Source organism: Silurus meridionalis, chromosome 27 (assembly GCF_014805685.1).
Source record: "Silurus meridionalis isolate SWU-2019-XX chromosome 27, ASM1480568v1, whole genome shotgun sequence".
In the NCBI taxonomy this organism is placed as follows: Eukaryota; Metazoa; Chordata; class Actinopteri; order Siluriformes; family Siluridae; genus Silurus; species Silurus meridionalis.
The window spans coordinates 1,782,457-1,801,219 of record NC_060910.1 but is presented as its reverse complement, the minus strand read 5'-3'; the positions used below and the strand labels follow the sequence as shown (position 1 = coordinate 1,801,219).

The 18,763-nt window shown below is 39.4% G+C and overlaps 1 protein-coding gene across 1 annotated transcript in view; it reads left to right on the top strand.

The window, feature by feature from the left end:
- The window catches only part of npffr1l2 (neuropeptide FF receptor 1 like 2), a 61,311-nt gene extending 44,021 nt beyond the window's left edge, over nt 1–17,290 (top strand). The window contains exons 2-4 of the mRNA XM_046841378.1: nt 76–469; nt 13,271–13,370; nt 16,173–17,290. Of these exons, the coding sequence (XP_046697334.1) occupies nt 100–469; nt 13,271–13,370; nt 16,173–17,163 (1,461 nt within the window). The 5' untranslated portion in view covers nt 76–99 and the 3' untranslated portion in view covers nt 17,164–17,290. The remainder of the gene's footprint in view (nt 1–75; nt 470–13,270; nt 13,371–16,172) is intronic.
- The last annotated feature ends 1,473 nt before the right edge of the window (nt 17,291–18,763 follow it).

Sequence of the window (18,763 nt, the reverse complement as noted above, 5' to 3'; positions counted from 1 at the left end):
TTTATTGAATGATCTGTCTGTCTGTGTGTGTGTGTGTGTGTGTGTGTGTGTGTGTGTGTGTGTGTGTGTTGTCAGGTCTCATCTGGTACAAACCCAGTGATGAATTCTCTGGATATCTGGGACAGCATGCCTTTGGCCCTGACAGATTCTGGGGCATCATCTGACCTATCAGACCTCAATATGAATTTCAGCCACCTGAACGTCTCCATCAGCAACACCACAAACATGACCGGGAACACCTACTACCCATATTACCAGCACTCTCTGCCTGTGGCAACCAGCCTGACCTTGGCTTACCTCTTCATCTTCCTGCTCTGCATGGTGGGGAACGGCCTGGTGTGTCTCATCGTGCTGGAGAACCGGCGCATGAGAACAGTCACCAACCTGTTTATCTTTAACCTGGCCGTGAGCGACTTGTTGGTGGGGGTTTTCTGCATACCGACTACACTGGTGGATAATCTGATCACAGGTAACATTTTGGCTAATAATCCTAAACATTTCACAAACATCATTAGGTGTTTTATTCCTTTCACAACACTGCAACCTGCCATCGATTCATCATCCCGTGTGTCCATCCGCATTTACACTTAATGGAACCGTGAGACCCTTAGCAGTTACTCAAAGCTTACACACACTAAAGTCGAAGGTATTGGGGCACCCGACATTTCCAATCGTGCAAGGTGGTATAAAAACATTTCCAAATCACAAGGCTGCACGGGCAGTCACAGGGAGCACCAGCTAGTGCTCTTTTGACCACGTGAGCACTCCGTCACCGAGCTCCTTCCCACACGATTACATGATCTCACTTCCGCACACACCCTACTCGCCAGATTTGGCTCCTGTGGACTTCACCCTCTTCCCGAAGATGAAGATCCAGCTCAAAGCTCACAGTTTTGACGCCGTTGCACAGATCCATGCGCTGTATTGCTTTGCAAGATGATAACGTAGATAAATAAAGTACTTTCCTGCAAACAGCGCTAGTCTCAAAACCTTTTGATACCACCTCATATGTGCGTCCCCAAACCGTTAAAGCATATGATTGTCATAAAATATTTCCTACACTTGATCTAGAAGATCCAAACCTGTTCCAGCTAGCTGCATGAAGATCTGCTTTACATGGTTGGAACTGTGTGGAAGATCTCCTGCTGTAGAGCTCCAACACCTTTGGGATGTTTGTGAAAGCTGACTGCACCCCAGGTCTCTTCACCTCACGCCTTATGGCTAAATGAATCTCCACAAGCACACTCCAAAATCTGGTAAAACATCTGCCCAGAAGAGTGGAGGTTATTATAACAGTACATTTTACAATTTCCCTTTTCAGTTTGCATCTAAATAGTGACTAAAAGTGGAATAAGATGTAAATTAAAGCACATATGGTCTGGTGTCCACAAACAGTTGACCATTTTTATATAAATGTATTAATTATATAAAGTATATATATAGTTTCCAAAGTTTACAGGAAAATAAAACCCCTGAATCGTCTGTCTGTAACAAAGTGCTGCCAGTGGAAACACCTTCCATAAATATCTCTTTCCTGTTTTATGAGCAGACTGTTTTTTTAATGATAATATATTAAAACAAATGCGTTAAGCTACATCTTTTGGTCGAATCGATTCCAACAGCACAGTGACAACACACACAGTTCCAAGCTAAAAAATTAAACCCACTTCGATTTATGGATTTACACAAAAGCTGGCTAGTTTTGTTGAAAATGAATAAATGCTTTTCCCTGAGTGTGGGCTGCATGAATGCATGAGTTCTTTCGTAATAGAAAAGGGAATGAAAAAAGAATGATTACACAGACACCTTAAAATCATCCCTGTTCGCAAGGCAAAGAAAATTATATATAGGATTATTTTTTTTCATGCTTCCTTGACCAAATGTGTTGATTCTTGAGAAACGTACAGTATAATAGGGGAAATATAATGTGAGGGAATGTGTGACCGAGGAAAAAACCTGCAGGTGTCACTTCCTGCTTTGTGTCAATAATTTCAGCATCATTTACCGACAAATTGCCACTCAGAAAACCAATTCAGGGACGAAGCACGTCAGAGACTGCACAAAGTGAATAGATGAAAAGCCGAAAGATTACCATACGTTTTATCTCTAACGCACAGACACTCCACTTATTAAAAAAAAAACCACCGGGTATGTCCAGAGTAAACAACTTGACACCGTTATTGCTCGGTTCAGAGAAGTCAAAATTCTTTCCCGTCATAATTTTAGATGCTTAAAAATAATGTAAATTGTGGCTTTTCAATACTGCAGGTGAAAAAAAGAGTCTGTTTTGTTCAGTCGCTTCAATTTATCCATTTGTTCTTCGAATAACCCGCACCCACAGTCTCCAAAACACATTTTCTGTCTAATTACATCGTCTGAAACATAGCCATTTCAAAGCTTTTTGGTCTTCACTCGCCATTTTGCTGTGTTTACCCTCAAGTTTATAAGTTTTTGAACAACACACTTCCGCTTGTATCACCAAAATGGATTGTCATGAAATAAGGAGGAAACCAAAGCACAAAGCACAAAAGCTTTTATAGCTTATTTAGCAAGTGTCTGATAACTTTTGAGCCTGTAAAAAAGCATAGCTGTAATTCCTAAAATGGTTAATGTGGTAAATTTCTGTTAAACACCCAGAATTAAAGCTGATCAATCATTTTGAAAACTTTGTTGCATACGATCACTTTAAATAAATAAATAAATAAATAAGTAAATCACATTTATGACATTGTGTTGCTAAAAGTTTGTAGACACCTGAGCATAAGATGCATAAGAAGTGCTTTTTCAACATCCCATTCCACATTTAGTCTCCATTTGCTGTTATAATAACCTCCACTCTTCTGGGAAGATGTTCCACTAGATTTTGGAGTGTGTTTGTGGAGATTCATTCATCCACAAAGGTCTCAATAGGGTTGGAGCTCAATAGCAGGAGATGTTCCACACAGTTCCAACCCATGTAAAGCAGATCTTAATGGAGCTGGCTTTGTGCATAGGGGCATCGTCATGCTGGAACAGGTTTGAGTCTGCTAGTTCAAGTGAAGGCAAAATTGTGGTAAAAGTTTGGGAATAACCACATGCCTGGAAAAGTTGGAGGTCAAAGCCATTGTACATTTGCATACAAATTATTATTATTATCGCAAAGTTACATTATAAAATCAGAAATCATCTGTTTTTCAGATCGTCTATTCACCCTGTAGTGAAGATTAAATCTGTTTACATCACAGAAATTTCTTTCAGTACAGAAACTTTCCTGTCAAAAAAATACAGGAGTTCGAGGTAACCAGCTGATTAGCGGTGACACATCGCTAATAACAGTAATGACAGTAATTAGCACAGTTTCCGTCTTCATTTTATCTGTTTGTTTGTCTTGTATCCCATGTAAAAGAGCTGTTATTTGTCATACCTGGAATTATCAGACACTTGACCTGTATTGTGTGATAATGAAGAGGATCCTTCGTTATTCAAACTTTTCAAAGCAATTAAAAGAACATGCCGGTTTGAGTTAGTGACTTTAATGAGCACGTTGTATCACGTTACAGTGACGTGTTGTGAGCAATTATCGATCTGAGGCCTAATCAATAAGCAGACTTCTGTTATAAAATGTGTTCCAGGATATTAAAATCTGAGAAAAGACTGAAAGACTGATTGATTGAGTTGTTTTTTTCAAGGTCTTAGATTTCTGAGTAAAAATTTTCCACACAAATCAGGAAATTATTAGAAAACGATGTACTGTACTGTACACTGTAAAAGAGTATTAAAGTATAAAAGTCAATGAAAAATTAATGAAAAAAATGAAAAAGCTGTTTGCATGTGTGTGTGTGTGTGTGTGTGTGTGTGTGTGTGCATGTGTGTGTGTGTGTGTGTGTGTGTGTGTGAGGAAGTAAACTGAAGTGTCTAAAATTTCTCTTTTAAATGTTTTGAAAGAGTGAAATCATTATTCGATCTCTGTATCTGTACACATTGACATGTACACAGCACATAAACCCCTCCACCAATTCTCCAGGCTACAGTCACTCCATCTCTCAGAACATGATAAAGGACCTGCTAAAGGACCAGTGTTGGACATTAATGAAGTAAATGTAATTAGTTTCTGTACTTAAGTCGTTTTTTCAAGTATCTGTATTTTACTGAAGTGTTTCCATTCCTGGAGATTTTTACTGTAACTTCACTACATATTAAATTTGAATTTCGTACTTTTTACTCAACTACATTTAGTGAAATCAGTCATTCCTTCTTATTTACGATAAAAACGTAACTGTGAAATACGCAGGGAGTCACCAATCAGGATCGATCGCATGCTCTGTTTTCGTGTTCTGATTGGCGTTTGGTGTATCTACTGATCACCGACATACAGTTCAGCATCAGTTCAACATCAAGCAGAACATTTATAGAAGAATAAATGATGAAGAACTCCAGACTCGAACTCACCACCACACACGTGATCTCATTTACACCATTTTTTGGAGGTAGCTGAGGAGGTTTTGGGTTCATGATAATTGTAATAGAAGTCAATCAGTGTTTGAGTCATTAATATCATTCTATTAATAGATCAGTGTAAACAAAAACATTTCCCCCCTAATTAAACTCATGCATATATATATATATATATATATCCTCCACACTACTCTGTCCTCTACATCTGCCTCTTTCAAACCAACTACCTGCATGTCTTCCTCTTTTCCTCCTTCCTGGTGTCTCCATCCTCAGCATTCTCCTACTGATATACCCCTGATATACTCCTACTGATATGTCCCTCCTCTGCACATGTCCAAACCATCTCAATCTCACCTCCCTCACCTTGTCACCAAAACGTCCTACATGCGCTGTCCCTCTAATAAACTCATCTCTAATCCTGTCCATTGTCGTCACTCCCAAAATCTTCAGCTCTGCTACCTCCAGCTACACCTCCTGTCTTTTACTCAATGCCACTGTCTCTAAACCACACAACATCTCAGGTCTCACCACAGTCCTATAAACTTTCCCTTTCACTCTCACAGATACTCTTCTATCACAAATCACTCCTGCTATCACTCTTCTCCACCCACTCCACCCTGCCTGCACTCTTTTCTTCACTTCTCTAACACACTCTCCATTACTTTACACTGTTGACCCCAGGTAGCTGAACTCCTCCACCTTCTCCACCTCTTCCCCCTGCAACCTCACCACTCCACTGCCCCCCTCTCATTCACACACATGTACTCTGTCTTTCTCCTACTGACTTTCATTTCCCTGCTCTCCAGCGTGTACCTCCACATCTCCAGGTTTTTCTCCACCTTTTCCTACTCCCACCACAAATCACAATATCATCCGCAAACATCATAGTCCACGGAGACTCCTGTCTGACCTCGTCCTTCAACCTGTCCATCACCATCACTTCCAAACATCTTCCTTGCTAATGTACGGTTTCTTGTGAACGAAATGGATGCACTGCTGCTCTGGATAACATCACACATGCGGATTAAGGAATGTAATATGATTTTTTATGGAAACATGGTGCAACGACAACATTCCCAGCAGCGCCATTGAGCTCGGGGGTCGGAGTGTTTTTCGGGCAGACAGGATGACAGTGGACTCTGGTAAGCGCAGAGGTGAAGGTCTTTGCATTTATTGTAACTCTGCTGCTTTTTTGCATTTACAGACTTTGCTGTTACTGAAAGTCATTGCTCTGTTCATTTAGAGTATTTGATGATTAAGTGCAGGCCATTTTATTTACAGAGAGAATAACCAGCCATTGTTGTGACTTTGAGCCATTGTTGAGCCATTGTTGTGTCTAGCTATGGAGGAACTGCACGCAGCTATCAGCAAACAGCAGTCTGCACATCCTGAAGGAGCTTTTATCATTGCTGGAGATTTCAACCACTCCACCCTGAGATCTGTACTACCAAAATGTCATCACAATATCTTTCGCTCTACCAGAGGAGACCCACACTAGATCAGGTATACACAAACATACCTGGGGCATACTCAGCCATTCCCCTCCCCCATCTGGGTCAGTCTGATCACCTCCCTTTGTTCCTGCTACCCAAATACACACCACTGATCAAATGAGTGAAACCTGCTGTGAGGACAGTAAAGGTATGGCCAGAGGGGGCCGTTTCTTCTCTACAGCAACAGTTTTAGGATACTGACTGGAAAATGTTTGCCTCACAGGCCACACTGGACTCTCACACAGACATGAACATTCACACATCTGTTTTGGACCATATCACCATGTACACTGACAATGTCTCTACCGTCAAAAACGTGAAATGCTTTCCTAATCAGAAGCCATGGATGAACTCTGAGGTCCGTCTCTGTTGAAAGCAAGATATGCTGCTTTTTAATCTGACAATGCAGAGGACTACAACAGAGCCAGGGCCAACCTGAAAAGAGGTATGTGAGAGTCACACATACAAACTCCACATAGAAGAGAACTTCCACAACTCTAACACCGGATGCATGTGGAAAGGCATCCAGACCATCAAAGACTACAAACCGACACCACAATCTGGACCACTGGACAAACTAAATCACTTTTTTGCTTGTTTCTATCAAAGCATAGGACATTCCACCTCAACCGCTGACTCTTCTACTGCTTGCAGTTCACTTTCTCTCTCAACAACAGACGTCAAGGAGGCTGGTCCAGATGGCATACCGGGACGTGTTTTTAGAGCATGCGCCCGACAACTGGCAAGTCAAGTCAAGTTTATTTCTATAGCACTTTTCACAACAGATATTGTCTCAAAGCAGCTTAACAGAATTTTAAGAGTGATGGTAAATAGTATCTATCTATCTATCTATCTATCTATCTATCTATCTATCTATCTATCTATCTATCTATCTATCTATCTATCTATCTATCTATCTATCTATCTATCTATCTATCTATCTATCTATCTATCTATCTATCTATCTATCTATCTATCTATCTATCTATCTATCTATCTATCTATCTATCTATCTATCTATCTATCTATCTATCTATCTATCTATCTATCTATCTATCTATCTATCTATCTATCTATCTATCTATCTATCTATCTATCTATCTATCTATCTATCTATCTATCTATCTATCTATCTATCTATCTATCTATCTATCTATCTATCTATCTATCTATCTATCTATCTATCTATCTATCTATCTATCTATCTATCTATCTATCTATCTATCTATCTATCTATCTATCTATCTATCTATCTATCTATCTATCTATCTATCTATCTATCTATCTATCTATCTATCTATCTATCTATCTATCTATCTATCTATCTATCTATCTATCTATCTATCTATCTATCTATCTATCTATCTATCTATCTATCTATCTATCTATCTATCTATCTATCTATCTATCTATCTATCTATCTATCTATCTATCTATCTATCTATCTATCTATCTATCTATCTATCTATCTATCTATCTATCTATCTATCTATCTATCTATCTATCTATCTATCTATCTATCTATCTATCTATCTATCTATCTATCTATCTATCTATCTATCTATCTATCTATCTATCTATCTATCTATCTATCTATCACTTCCAAACATCTTCCTTGCTAATGTACGGTTTCTTGTGAACGAAATGGATGCACTGCTGCTCTGGATAACATCACACATGTGGATTAAGGAATGTAATATGATTTTTATGGAAACATGGTGCAACGACAACATTCCCAGCAGCGCCATTGAGCTCGGGGTCGAGTGTTTTTCGGGCGGACAGGATGACAGTGGACTCTGGTAAGCGCAGAGGTGGAGGTCTGTGCATTTATTGTAACTCTGCTGCTTTTTGCCTTTACAGACTTTGCTGTTACTGAAAGTCATTGCTCTGTTCATTTAGAGTATTTGATGATTAAGTGCAGACCCTTTTATTTACAGAGAGAATAACCAGCCATTGTTGTGACTTTGAGCCATTGTTGAGCCATTGTTGTGTCTAGCTATGGAGGAACTGCATGCAGCTATCAGCAAACAGCAGTCTGCACATCCTGAAGGAGCTATCATTGCTGGAGATTTCAACCACTCCAACCTGAGATCTGTACTACCAAAATGTCATCACAATGTCTCCTGCTCTACCAGAGGAGACCCACACTAGATCAGGTATACACAAACATACCTGGGGCATACTCAGCCATTCCCTCCCCATCTGGGTCAGTCTGATCACCTCTCTTTGTTCATGCTACCCAAATACACACCACTGATCAAATGAGTGAAACCTGCTGTGAGGACAGTAAAGGTATGGCCAGAGGGGCCGTTTCTTCTCTACAGCAACAGTTTCAGGATACTGACTGGAAAATGTTTGCCTCACAGGCCACACTGGACTCTCACACAGACATGAACATTCACACATCTGTTTTGGACCATATCACCATGTACACTGACAATGTCTCTACCGTCAAAACGTGAAATGCTTTCCTAATCAGAAGCCATGGATGAACTCTGAAGTCCGTCTCCTGTTGAAAGCAAGATATGCTGCTTTTAATCTGACAATGCAGAGGACTACAACAGAGCCAGGGCCAACCTGAAAAGAGGTATGTGAGAGTCACACATACAAACTCCACATAGAAGAGAACTTCCACAACTCTAACACGGATGCATGTGGAAAGGCATCCAGACCATCAAAGACTACAAACCGACACCACAATCTGGACCACTGGACAAACTAAATCACTTTTTTGCTTGTTTCTATCAAAGCATAGGACATTCCACCTCAACCGCTGACTCTTCTACTGCTTGCAGTTCACTTTCTCTCAACAACAGACGTCAAGGAGGCTGGTCCAGATGGCATACCGGGACGTGTTTTTAGAGCATGCGCCCGACAACTGGCAAGTCAAGTCAAGTTTATTTCTATAGCACTTTTCACAACAGATATTGTCTCAAAGCAGCTTAACAGAATTTTAAGAGTGATGGTAAATAGTATGCATTTATTTCTGATGAGCAGCCGTGGTGACTGTGGCAAGGAAAAACTCTAGATGTTATGAGAAAGAAACCTTGAGAGGAACCAGACTTAAAAGGGGAACCCATCCTCATTTGGGTGACATCAAAGTGTGATTATAGTCTTTACATTTACATTTGCAGCATTTAGCAGATGCCCTCATCCAGAGCAACGTACAAATGTGCTTTAAATCTCTAGTAATGAATAAATCTACACTGGTACACAAGATTACAAACTTAATATAAATATAACTCGAATTCTACAAACTTGGAAAGTGCTAATTTAGGTATTTTAGGAAGAGGGATGTCTTCAGTCGTCGCTTGAAGATAATCAGGGACTCTGCTCTACGGACATCTAGGGGAAGTTCATTCCACCACCTCGGTGCCAGAACAGCCTGGAGAAAAGCCTGGAAGTGTACTAACCTCTCATTCTGAGAGAAGGTGGTACCAGTCGAGCAGTGCTGGAGGATCTCAGACAGCGTGGTGCAGTGCGAGATGTGATGAGGTCACTGAGGTAAGATGGTGCTGGTCCATTTTTGGCCTTGTAGGCAAGCATCAGTGTTTTGAATCTGATACGTGCAGCTACTGGAAGCCAGTGAAGGGAGCGCAGCAGTGGGGTGGTGTGGGAAAACTCGGGCTGATTGAACACAAGTCCTGCAGCTGTGTTTTGGATCAGTTGCAGTGGACGAATAGCTTCCAGGGGAAGACCCGCCAGCAGAGAGTTGCAGTAGTCAAGTCTTGAAATGACAAGAGACTGAACAAGCACCTGGGCAGCCTGTATGGACAGAAATGGTCGAATCCTTTGGATGTTATAGAGAAGAAATCGTCAAGAACGAGCAAGATTAGCGACATGTGGGAAGAAAGACAGTTCATTGTCCATAGTTACCCCAAGGTTACGAGCAGTGGCTGAAGGTGAGAGCAGAGAGTCATGAAGTGTTAAAACACTTTTTTGAAGTCTTTAAACACTACAGAACACTGGAGAGTGAGAACTAACATGAGCACTGGAGTGTAAGATTATAAGTCATGTTCTTTCTACAGCCGTTTACAGTATTTGTGGTTATAAAACCAGGAGCTACTGAGCAACTCATAAAATAGCTCAACATTTGCGATCATCACAGATCCAACACCAGCTTCTCCATGCCAGAGCCTTTAAACATTTAAGGAGGTCCAATGCCCAAACTCCACATGAAGTGGGATACAATTGGCACTGGTACGTCTCTAGATGGTTCAGGATGTTTGTGGGACAGGCACAGGTCTTTACTGACATTTTCAATCTATCACTGGCCCAAGCCACAGTTCCTACATGCCTGAAGACTACAACTATCATACCAGTGCCTGAGCATTTAGTTGCCGAACGACTGAATGACTTTTGCCCAGTTGCACTCACCCCTATTGCTCTGAAGTGCTTTGAGAAACCTGAATCACCTCACTGCGGGTCTACCAGTGTAGGTGGATATGTTTGCATATGTTTACATGTACATATATATATATATATATATATATATATATATATATATATATATATATATATATATATATATATTACATGCTGTACATATACTTACATATTTATCTGCACTTGTCAATTTGCACAATTGCTACTGTTTGCACTAAACATGACATTGATTATCTTCTAGCCCACTCCATGGTTTCATGCAGCCTGCTGGTGAAATTCATATCAGATTACCCAATATTTATTTTTACACATAATCCATTACACACTATATGAGCAAAAATATTGGGACACCCGACATTTTTTTTTGTCATATTTTGTCAAAATTGTGTAGGACGTTTATGGATGCTGTAGAATTAAACATTCTCTTCAGTTAAACTAGGAGACCCAAACCTGCTCCAGCATGACAATGCCCCTGTGCACAAAGCCAGCTTCATGAAGATCTGCAGTACATGGGTTGGAGTGGAAGATCTCCTGCTTTAGAGCATAAACCAAATTGTACAATTAACCACGTCCTCACCTTCTCACCTACATCAGAAATCATATTGTTACACATTTAGCTTCATTAAACCATTTCTTTTCTATATTTGCTCATGGACAGCTCTTTTTTCACTTTCAATAGCAAGTCTGGGAAAAGAAAAACTAAAAATGAGCCCTAAATTGGAGCATTTCAAGGTATTTTGTATTGAGTTTTTTTGTGTGTGTGTTCTGCTTTTATAAAGCTGTGAAATAACATCTATAGAAGATAACCAGTTAACCTGAAACAACCTGAACATTTAGTGTCAGAAAGAAACTAAATGGTATTTTATACTGTATCTCTACAACCTATACTGCTAGATTAAAATTCAATTTAAAAAGGACGAGACCACTGTGATCACTGAGAAACACTTAGGACCATATGAAATATATTTAGTGTGGAGCACTTAGGGGGGATGTGGGGACGGGAGGAAAGCAGATAGTTCGAAGCGTTTGCTTGTAAAACGTTTGCGTTCATTTCAAGTGTGCTTTCACATTTTAGGTTCTCTCACGAAGATATTTGCATCTCCTGCGATCCATCTCCACCCTTTTAAATTTTTTTTGCTTTCTCACATTTTTTGTTCTTTTCCGATTTATGTTTTTCAAATTATAAATGAATTCAATTGATTCTTTTTTGCACTCTAATTTATTTTTATGTTTTAAATGTTTTGCCTTTTAATGCCGAAAAATTTACATTTTTCTCCAAAGCTTATTTCCACCTCTCAAGATGACATTGTTTAACTGAGAAAGGTCGTTCATTTATCACTGTGAGGTATCACATACTGAGCTTCAATTACAAGGTTACACACCTTCAATTATTAAATGTATATGTAAGGACAGAAAAGTACTTTATACTTGTCACATGTACTTTACAGAACAGTGAAATTCTTTCTTATCGCATATCCCAGCGATAGGAAGTTAGGAAGCTGAGGATGGCGTGCGGAGTCAGCCATGATACAGCGCCCCTGGTTAGGGGCCTTGTTTAGGGGCCCCAGAGTGGCGATCTCTGGGCTTCAACCCTGATGTTCAAATCATTACCCCAGATCCTCAACCACTGAGCTCCCACTTCCCTGTAATGCTGTAGCAGTATATTCTTATTCAGTAATAGAGAAGGAGCTTAAGCATCTCTACATGGAAATTTGGACAAATACACAAAACACAAAATAGCGCCGCCAGTAAACCTGTTGTATATTACAAGTCAAGTCAAGTCAAGTCAAGTTTATTTGTATAGCGCTTTTCACAACAGACATTGTCTCAAAGCAGCTTTACAGAAATCAACAGTAAAGGTGAATGGTGTGAATTTGTCTCTGATGAGCAGCCGTGGCGACTGTGGCAAGGAAAAACTCCCTTAGATGTTATAAGGAAGAAACCTTGAGAGGAACCAGACTCAAAGGGAACCCATCCTCATCTGGGTGAAATAACACAGTTCGGTGTGTAGAAGAAAACTGAGTATGGGAGTGAACCTTGTAATTGAACAAAATGACCAAGATGTGCACTAATGTATAAACTATACAGTATATATGTATGTGACATTGAGCATGTGGTCGAGCACCAGTTCATGCGTGGAGGGTGGAGCCGGATGAAATAAAAAGAAAGACAGACTATACAAATTTGTTTGGACTTTATTAAGACTATATCAGACCTCTTAAAATCCTGAGATGTACTTGTAATCTCACTACTATTGTTTTGATAGTTTTACCTTTCTGGCATACAACATTTATTGTTATTAAGCATATTATTTGGTCTATTATTAATATTTTATCAGTACTCAGGGGTTAGGTTGTTGGGCCTCTAATGGAAAGGACATGAGTTCAACTCCCAGCACCAAAAAGCTGCTGGCGCACATAACCCTCAGGTGCTCGGTTGTATAAATGTGATTATTACTATACGCTGCCTTGGATAAGGATGTTATCCTTCATCATTAAAGAGGTTTAATGCGAATACTCGTGTGAAAAAGCATAAAAGCATTGACATATACATCATTCTCCTTCTCAAATCTTCTGGTCACTAGTGCAGAACTTCATCTTCTGCCCCATCACTAACTTCAGCTTTAATGCTGTAACAAAGAGGAGGAATTATCCATCTGATTTGGTGTAGCTCTCAAAGGGAGCAGACATCGTTCCAGAAAATTGCGGACAGTATAAGTACAGCGTGAACCACAGCTGCTGAATCATCGCAGATTGTTTGAGTGTTTTGTCTCGCCCGCTTGTGTGTCTTTATTAAGAGTGATAAGAGGACAAATACCAGAACATCTGAATGCAATCTTCATTGTTTGCCTGGTGCATGTGCAGGAACACGTGCCTCTGTCTTCTGTCTTTTCCCAAAAGCCCTTCATTATACTGTATGTTCATGCTCTTTCAAATCTCTGTTTTTGTTCTTCTCAGGTTGGCCTTTCTCCAACATGGTGTGTAAGATGAGTGGCTTGGTGCAGGGAATGTCCGTCGCCGCCTCCGTCTTCACTCTAGTGGCCATCGCCGTAGACAGGTTTGTTAACGACAAGATCGTCTCAGGCATGTTTAGTTTCTTGATAATATTGTATTAAGATAACAAGCCAAGAACGAACGAGGAGCCCTAGTCATAATAATCACATCTTAATGAATAAAACACATTCCTTTCTTATTCCTCTGAAATATAATTGGCTTAAGTGCACATAAAAGAGACATTTACAAGAACAGGAAAAATGTAATAATGAATGTGAGAGAGAATATCAGTGAAATGATTCAGTCTATAATGAGGCATCGAGTTACTGCTTGTACATCATTTGTTTAATTGTTTCTTTCTATTCACTTTTTTTTTTTACCATTTATATAGAGCGTGTGAAAGTGATGAGTGGATGAGGGGTCAGTAGGAAACAGGGCTTGGTTTGGTGTGAAAGCAGAAAAAGTAATCACTTTTATTGGATATCAGAATTACATAAACTTCTATGTAAAGTTTGTTCGTTTCAAAATTAAGTTGAAAAACAAAACTTTAGGAGAGAAAAAGAAAGAGAGAAAAAATATATATATTAGGGCTGTCAATCGATCAAAATATTTAATTGCGATTAATCGCATGATTGTCACGAGTCAACTCGTGATTAATCTCAACTTTTTAGCTGTTTTAAATGTCCCTTAAATAAATGTTTATGTTTTTAATACACAAACTGTAACAGATATGTTCATTTTACTCAAAATCTCTATCTTTGTTTTTTATTTTTTAATTTTTTATTAATGATCTAAATAATTAATTATTTTTTTGTATTTTATTTAATACATTTGTTGAATTTATCTGTGAAGGCAATCTATATGCATACATACATACATAAACACACATACTCACTGTACGGACAAAAGTATTGGGACACCTGACCACCATATGTGGTTCTTTTCCAAATTGTTAACGCAATGCAGGCACACACTTGTACAGGACGTCTTTGGATGCAGTAGAATACAATTTTTCCTTCACTGGAACTACAAGACTCAAACCTGTTCCAGCATGACAAAGCCAACTCTGTGAAGATCTGCTTTACATGCATTGAAGTAGAAGATCTTCCGCTATAGAGCACTGACCTCAACCCTACTGAACACCATTGGGATGAATGTGAACCCCAGGCCTCCTCACCTTCTTACCTTCATCAGTACCTGACTTTATTAACACTCTTGTAACACTCACTGATAGATAGATAGATAGATAGATAGATAGATAGATAGATAGATAGATAGATAGATAGATAGATAGATAGATAGATAGATAGATAGATAGATAGATAGATTACTATTGCTTGCATATTCTTCTTCATTCAATATATTGAGGTCAGAGTCTCTCAAATGATGGAACTTAGATTTGTCGATGTTTTTTTCCAGCCTTGCTCATAAAGATGCTCCAAATCTATCAATTTGTGACAGAATCTCTGGCTCACAGCCCTCTTCGAGTCATTCCATGTGACTGAGCAATTCCAACACATTGATTTCCTTTTGACTTCATCACTTTTGGACTTTGTCGGATTTGTGCTTTTTGGAATCATTATTGTGCTGCAAGATAAAAATTTATTCGTGGGCCCTTGAACAAGGCCCTTAACCCTCCACTGCAGCTCAGTGGTATAAATGAGATTAATGTAAGTGGCTCTAAATAAGGCGTCTTCCAAATGCTGTAAATGAGCTGTCTTCTTTAATGTCATAATCAACAAGTTCTATCTTGGTTACATCAAATCATAACACATATCAGCACATGGTTCTGGGTTTGAAAGGAGTTCCTTCTAGCCACCCTTCTCCATAACCTAAAAATGTGAAAAATACAAGATGTTGTCATTTTCTTCAATTGAACAGTACTTTTTGAATGTTTCTTTAGTTCTTGACCACTTCCCCAAACAACAGCTTGCTAATACAATCATCAGTCCCAGAGGTTACCGTGGAGTTCCACAGCTTCTACATCTCCATAACCAAACCACTGGCCTCACGAACAAACCTTCAGAAGTCCTATGGTCTCATAAAAATCTGTTTGCTTCAATGTTGGACAGTAATGTAGTGAATATAATTAGTTCCTGCACTTAAGTCGCTTTTTCACGTATTTAAACTTTACAGAAGTGTTTCCATTTGTGGGGATTTTACTGAAACTTCACAAAATTTCAAACTAAATTTTTTACTTTTCTCAACTACATTTAGTGAAATCAGTCGTTTTTTTAATTTGTGGATAAAAACGTAACTGGTAAAACACGCAGCGAGTCACCAATCAGGATCGAGCGCACGCTCTGTTTTACACGTGTTCTGATCGGCGCTTGGTGCATCTACTGATTACCAACACACAGTTCAGCATCAGTTCAACATCAAGCAGAACATTTAGAGAGGAATAAATGATGAAGAAACTCCAGACTCGAACTCGCCTTATTTACTTGATTTTTCTTAAATAGTTGAAAAGAAGGTTTTGGAATCATGATCATTTAAATAGAAATTAATTACTGTTTGACTTAATAATCTCTTTTACTATTTGGGCTACTGGTACCTACTTTCACTTTCTATTCATATTTCACTTATACAGTAGAGGTTAATAGGAAATAAAGTAGCCAGAACTGTGGACTATTTTGTTAATAAAAGAAAAAATGCAAGTATTCAAACTATTGAGCCACAGTGAAAATTTGCCGTGCTGTTTTTTTTTATTATTAATGGGTTTATTAATTAAAACTACCTACCAGCTTTTGCAAGGGTTTAAGAGGTACAATACTCTGTATTTATTTTAATGCTAAAGAAGAATGTTATAATTAAAAGTGGAATGTTTGGCTTCCTAATCCTGAGTGTGCGTTATAATTCTCTTCAGGTTTCGCTGCATCGTCTACCCCTTTCAGCCCAAACTGACTTTGCTGGTTGCCAAGTTGACCATAGCGATGATTTGGGTGCTGGCATTGGTGATTATGTGCCCTTCAGCAGCAACCCTGACTGTGGAACATGTCAAGCATCACTTCATGGTACACAACCTGGACTACAACCATACATACCCACTCTTGTCCTGTTTTGAGAACTGGGCCGACCCTCACATGAGGAAAGTCTACACCACGGTACTGTTCGCTCACATCTACCTGATCCCACTGACGATCATCACGCTCATGTACGGCCGCATCGGCATCAAGCTCTACACCACATCTGTCATCTCCGTGAATGAGCAGCAGGAAAGTAGTGGTGGTCAGACAACTGCCAGGCCTCTTATCTCACACAAAAAGATTAAGGTGATCAAAATGTTGATCATGGTGGCCCTTCTTTTTACGCTCTCCTGGCTCCCCTTATGGATCCTAATGCTCCTGACGGACTATGGAGGTCTGGAACAGGAGGAACTTGAACTTCTTTCCGGATACGTGTTCCCGTTCGCACACTGGCTGGCGTTCTCAAACTCCAGCGTCAACCCGATCATCTACGGCTACTACAACGAAAACTTCAAGCGAGGGTTCCAGGCCGTGTGCAGGACCCATTCATGGTGCTGCTGCTGTTTTATCATGCCCACAGGGAGCAGAAGGGTTCACAGACCAGGCAGGGAAAATAGGAGAGGGTCGGTGGCAAACTCGAACACTCCTACCCCTTTTGGAGCCAGAAACAGGGTGTACACTGATGGTAACTTAAAGAACTGCAGTGCCAGCATGGATGAAGGGCAGAAGAGGGGCGGTTGTAGGCTCAGCAGCTCTGCCAGCATGGACGATCCCAGATCTGATATGGTTATTCATACAAAAGGGGTTGCCAGCCAAAAAGGCCTGCAAATGCAGGACCTGGAGAAGATCAGTCCCATTGGCATGACTGTGAGTCAGGCCTGGGACCAGTAGAGACCAACAGTAATTTAAAATGTATTATATTATTTCTGTGAGCCTAAAACTACACAACTATTTCCAGGATTAATACAGGGATGCAGATCATGAGGGCCTAAGTGAGGACTAATGAGATCCATCTCATGGGCATAAAAGAATCCGTTATGGGGTGTGTATTTGGATACATTTTCATTATTCAGCCACTGTAATTATTTGTATCTTTTTTAAGAAATGTCTACTGAACCAAAAACCAAAAAGGCTTCTAACTGACCAGATTGCAGTTGATAATACACTGGATTTAATAGCTCTTTTTCACAGGAGGACGTGACCCCCAGTGCCTCCTATTTTCACATTTGAAAATTTGCCACCATGTGTAAAGAAACAAGTTGGATTTTTAAAGACTGTTTTATTTTTATTGCTAAAGGAAACTTCATTACAACAAGTTCAGCACCAATTAATTGGTTTTTAAACAAGACTCTCAGATACCTGATTGAGATTTGGACACAGTGCCTAAACCTTTACTGAAGTACACCTGTTCTGTTTGGAGGATCTTCGTAAAAATGAATCTTCTTATCCGCATTCCTAGGATGAGTGAACATGATCTGGGTGGACAAAGGGCCCATTTCATGACCACAGAACTAATTAACATTTTGAAAAGGTCATAAATCCAAAAGCTCCTCTACAGAGTGGACCTTTACGAGATAAATTCAATTAGCTTGACTGTGAATCAGCTGCGAGACCATCAGCAAACACCAGCTGTCACGTGAAAAACTACAGAACGAGGCCAGTTGAGCAGAAAGCAGCAGCTGCAGGTTTAGCAGCTCAGTAGGTGGAGATGATAATGACGACACGTCCAAGGAGGCCGAAAGTGGTTGTGTGGTATTAAGGACTGCAGATGGAGGAACTTGACATGCCCAATGACATACAGTTACTGGGTCCATAAGTCAGGCTTTCAGCAACCAGACTGAACAAAAGACTCCTGGTATGAATAAACCAGGTAATTCTGAGTTGTTATAATGAAATGAGATGATGTGTAATATTGTATTCAGCAGCTTTCAAAGTAGCAGACCAGCATACAACTTGGTTTCTTGAACTTTTAGGAGAAATGAAAGCAGATATATAGAATTGATGAAAATCGATAGAAATGAATAATATATTTAAAAGAGATAATCATCACTTCTAGATTTCTTTTGTATGTACAGTATGTTCAACTATCTGGTTAGGATGTATGGTTTAAAGGTATGATGGATATAAATATAAAGCAGGATTTCCTAATAGGAAAGAGGGAGCATTATTGAAGTTCATGTGGTACTTTCTATTTTTCTACATTTTAAAAAGCTTTCCATTTGAGCAAAAAAAAAAAAAAAAAAAAAAAGAAAAAGCTGCTCAACCTGATAATAGGTATTTCTCTATGTTGTCAAAAAGCCCACTGGAAATGGGCAAAGAAACTTCACTTGGTATCGTGCTTGCCTACAGATTTACAATCAAAGAAAGAGGACAATCATTTCGAATCAATGCAGAAACACTACTCTGAATCTGCAAGTTTTTATTTATATAAAGTCAAAAGGCTAGACTGGTGACATTTCTATTGCTGGAAAATAAAAGAACATGATGTTTC